General features: G+C 51.5%; 1 protein-coding gene and 1 pseudogene across 1 annotated transcript in view; both read right to left on the reverse strand.

The window, feature by feature from the left end:
* Positions 1-303, reverse strand: part of LOC126399164 (uncharacterized protein C14orf132-like) — a 3,143-nt gene extending 2,840 nt beyond the window's left edge. Inside the window, exon 1 of the mRNA XM_050058992.1 lies at positions 280-303. Within this exon, the coding sequence (XP_049914949.1) occupies positions 280-303 (24 nt within the window). The remainder of the gene's footprint in view (positions 1-279) is intronic.
* A 944-nt stretch (positions 304-1,247) lies between these two features.
* Positions 1,248-4,426, reverse strand: LOC126399165 (uncharacterized; annotated as a pseudogene).
* Positions 4,427-5,008: the final 582 nt, after the last annotated feature.

The following is a 5,008-nucleotide window of genomic DNA, read 5'->3' on the forward strand; positions in this document are numbered from 1 at the left end:
GTTTGTCACTTTCTTTTTCATTTTAACCCATACCATGATCTTTTCCTAACCCTAACCAAGTGGTTTTTGTGCCTAAACCTAACCAGACCTTAACCACAGGGCATCATGATGATTTCGGAACAACGGGACTTCGGAACAATGGGTTTAATATGGTCAGAACAATGGGATGTCGGACCAATGAGCTGTCGGACCAATGGGCAGAGGTTAGGGTTAGCTAATGAATATTGCCAAATGTGATGTTTCCATTTTCTTATGTTCCATACATGTCTACCGACTCACTACCAGCCAGGCAGCATCTGTCATGTGGGGCAGTTTGTATTTTAATGGCCAGTGTCACATAATATCAGCTGGTTAAACACGGCAACAATCAATGTCTCCTGTACACATACTCTGCGATTGGTTGAGGCTGCGACTTCAAGGGTCAAAGTTCAACAAGGTTGAACTCACCAGTGTTAATTTAACTCATGTGTGACCATACCCCCTTATACTGAAAAGAAAAACACTGCCACTGTTAATACAAAACAATGTTATTAAAACAGAACACAATGATGTAAGATAGTCTTCAGTCAAACATCAGCATGGGAACTAATTATCTTTAAAAAAAAAAAAAAAAAAAAGTCATTAGTACTGTTCTGTTCTTTTAAGCTTGATGATGGCAAACCAAAAGCCATTCTTAATAATGACTTATGAACTAACAAACCCCATCTCAACTTCATTTACATCCCAATTAGCCCCCAGAGCTAAGTAAACAAACCCATCAGCATAACCCCTCTTCGTCTGTATATCTCCTAAACATTCTGTGTCTGTACTTCTTTTTAAAGTGCTCTATAGTAGTGCTTCCTTTTAACTCCCCATCTAACGTTGGGTTACTTAACGTAATCCCTGGATCTTTGATAACAGAGTGAGGTGTTTCACTATGGGAATCGCTCTCGGCGTGACCATTACGGAAGCTCCAATGACACGTCTGTCTTGACAGACAGGTCGACTTGTGGGAGGCCCCGCCCCCTCTATATATCACAGTCGACCCCCCCAACCAGGTCATTCTATACCGGTTTCTTCCTCCAGCGATGCAAGGAGGGAAATGTTGGTGAAACACCTCACTCTGTTATTAAAGAACCAGGGATTACGTTAAGTAACCCAACGTTCTTTTTCTGACTTCGTTCGGTGTTTCACTATGGGAGATATGGCCCACTCCCGGATTGCATGTTCTCCCGAAGCCATCCGGCTCCACAACCCAGTCTGATGTATTAAACGGCCTCCGAAGCCCCCGTCCCCAGCACCGCATGGGCTAGGGACGTGTCAGAAATGTCCAGCCTGTAAAATCTCACAAATGTGTGTGGTGTGGCCCAACTTGCCGCAGCACAAATGTCCTCAACTCTGACCCCTTTAAACAGAGCCCATGACGTAGCCATGCCTCTGGTGGAGTGAGCTTTTAACCCTGCAGGAGGCTGCAGGCCCCTGCATCTGTAAGCCAGCTCTATGGCATCCACAATCCAGTGGGATAACCTCTGGCAGGACAGTGGTTTCCCCTTGTGGGGCGTAGCCCAGGACACGAACAGCTGGTCACTCCTCCGGAACTCTGCTGTCCTATCCACATACAGACGTAATGCCCGCACCGGGCATAAAGTATTCAGTCTGCGATCCTCCGCTGTCTCAAACGGGGGGAGGGTGAAAAGCCCCCAGCACCACCGTGGGGCATCTGTACGCAGACACCACTACTTTAGGTACAAAGGCCGGGTTAGGCCTTAAACACACCTTAGATCCCCCTGGTGCAAACTGCATACAGGCTGAGCGTGTCGACAGTGCCTGTAGATCACTCACTCGCTTTGCTGTAGTCAAAGCTAAGAGCACTGCAGTTTTGAGTGAGAGGAACTTCAATCCCACACCTTCCAAAGGTTCAAATGGATGTCGAGAAAGAGCATCTAACACCACTGACAAATCTCATAACGGCACCAGGGGCCTAGAAACAGGGCGTTTGCGGCGCACCCCCCTCATAAAGCTGCCCACCAATGGGTGTTGGCCCGGTGTTTTATCACCCAAGCCCAAATGGCACGCTGAGATAGCCGCCAAGTAAACCTTAATTGTGGAAAAGGCTTTCCCTCTGTCCAACACCTCCTGAAGAAAACAGAGGATATCCCTCACTGAGCACTGAAAGGAGACAATCTGCCTCTCCTCGCACCACTTCTCAAATACCCGCCATTTACTGCCGTATAGCGAGCGGGTGGAAGAGGCCCTCGCACACTGAATAGTGTCGATCACACTTGGGGGCAGTCCGACTGCATCCAGATTCAGCCTTTCACGGGCCAGGCCCAGAGTGCCACCAGTTCAGGGTGGGGATGATAAATCTTCCTCCCGGCCTGGGACAAGAGGTCCCTGTGCGGCAGGAGGGGCCACGGCTGGCCCGACAGCAGCTGCACTATCTCTGCCACCCAGTGTCTGGATGGCCACCGTGGTGCTATCAGGATCAGTGACAAACCCGATGGCCACCGTGGTGCTATCAGGATCAGTGACAAACCCTGCTCCCTCACTCTGGCTAGAGTGGGGAAGATCAGGCTGAGGGGAGGGAACGCGTACAATAGGACTTCTGGCCACAGGTGAGCCAGTGCATCCACACCCAATGGTGCATTTGCGTCTGCCAGGGAGAAATACAGAGGACACTGTGCGTTTTCCTGTGATGCGAACAGATCTACGGCAGCCTGGCCGTATCTCTGAAACACCTGAGCAAAAACTGGGGATGAAGTTTCAACTCCCCAAACAGAGGATTTCCTCTGTTCAGCACTCCCACTACGTGCGTTGTCCGCAGCGACCCAAGCCAAGAGCTGCTCCACAGAATAATCTTGCGAGCCAATCTGTGTAGCTGCAGTGATCATGTGCCCCCCTGACAGTTCACATACGCCACCACTGTGGAGTTGTCGGACTTTAACAGAACATGTTTGTCCCTGAGGAGCGGCAAAAAATGTTTCAGTGCTAGAAATACTGCCATTAACCCCAAATAGTTTATGTGAGCATGGGTCAGCTCCGATGGCCAGATGCCGTTCACAGCTCTGCCCTCGAAGGTCGCTCCCCATCCTGTCAGCGACGCGTCCGTTGTCATGACAACCCTCGACGCTACTGTCCCCAGGCGCGGTCCCTGAGAGAAAATCTCCGGGTTCCGCCACTGACGGAGAGCCGCCATGCCCTCTGGTGAAACCGTCACCAAACGGCAGAGGTGACGGCGGGGGCACAGTTTTAATGACGCCACCCATCTCTGCACATCCCTCATCATGAGGAGGCCCAGTCTCACTACCGATATGACTGATGCCATCAAACCCAGTAGCCGCAGGCAGACTCTGAATGGCACAGCCGCGCTGAGCTGGAGACGGGCTAAACACTGAGTGAATGCCTGTATCCTCTCCTGTGAGACAGTGACACAATATGAGAGGGAGTTTATTTTGAGACCCAGATAAACAGTGCATTGTGCGGGTTGCAATCGGCTTTTGGACCAGTTTATTCTGAAAACCCAGGCTCATGAGATGTGACGTCACCGTCTCTGCATCTCTGTGTGCTTGTTCTTGTGAACAAGAGCATATCAGGTAATCGTCTATGTACGGAAAAATCCTGATGCCGCTGTCTCTTAACGGAGACAACGCTGTTTCCACACACTTGCTGAACACCCGAGGGGCTAGTGACAGCCCAAACGGAAGAACTAGATACTCGTAGGTTATGCCCTGATGTGCAAACCTGAGAAATTTCCTGTGTGCAGGGAGGATGTCTATGTGAAAATATGCGTCCGCCAAATCTATCGTCAGAAACCAATCGGTCGAGCGGATAGACTGACACAGCACCTTGTGTGTTAACATTCTGAACGTGTATTTTCTCAAGTGACTGTTTAATACCCGAAGATCCAAAATAGGGTGGAGTGCAGCGCTCCCCTTTTTTGGAATAAGGAAGTACCGCAAGTAGAAACCCTGCTGACTCTCCTCTCTCGGGACCACTCTGATTGCTCTCTTGGTTAAAAGAGATGTGATCTCCTTCTGTAACACCTGTGCAGCTTCCCCCTCCACCAGTGACTCTAAAACACTGTTGAATCTCGGTGGTTTCATAGCAAACTGTAGTCTGTATCCCAGAGTGACAGTTGACAGTACCCAAGGGTGAACTGCGCATGCGCGACAGTTTCCCTCCTGTGTAGCGAGAGGTCCTACGGAGCCTCTCTGTGCTCTAGAGGGGCAATAGCACCCTCTTCGCTGCGGCCAGACGTGGGTCTGTGCGCCGCCTTGGCCTCGGGCTGCCTCCCTCTGCCTGAGCGCGCCGTGGGTCGCGGCGCCTGCTTACGAGGCAAACACAGGTCGAAAGCCTCACCCTCCTGCTTTCTGAGGGTGCTCGTCTCCCTCATCTTCTGCAGAGCCGGGCTGAAGAGACACTTGGTGGGGTCGTAGGGAGCGTCCATCACCTTCGCTTTTTGTGCATCCCCCAGCCTAGACAGGTTCAGCCAGAGAGCTCTCTGGCACTGCTAGGCCCATGATGCAGCCGCTGCCCTGCACGGCTCCCCAAGAGGAGCGCAGGAGGAGATCATTAACCACACATATTTCCTCCCAAAGTGCCGGATTTGGGAGTCCTGAGTCCAGCTGCTGACCCATTTCCTCCAAAATCTCAGCCTGATAAGCCGACAGCAGTGTGACAGCGTTCAGAGAGCAAACAGACTGAGCCGCGTATTTATACATCCTCTGATAAATACCCGCGGCTGTGTGCTCACCTTTATCGGGTAAGGAGATGTGGGAGGACGCTGAGATGGCCCGGTGGTTCGGGTGAAGGTGGTAAACCACCGAAGGCTCCACCACTGGGGGTTCGGCCAGTCCCAGGTCACCCATGCCGTGCACTTCCAGCTTGGAATAGCCCTGTGTGGCTAGCTTGCTCTTGTATGGGCTAGACAAAAAACGGCTCATTTCTTTCATGCAGGCAGGGACAGCTGGAAGCAGCTGTTTGGCCGGAGGATGGGCCGGAGGGAGACGTTTACCATCGTACAGGTCCC

This window comes from Epinephelus moara, chromosome 12, assembly GCF_006386435.1.
Source record: "Epinephelus moara isolate mb chromosome 12, YSFRI_EMoa_1.0, whole genome shotgun sequence".
NCBI lineage: Eukaryota > Metazoa > Chordata > Actinopteri > Perciformes > Serranidae > Epinephelus > Epinephelus moara.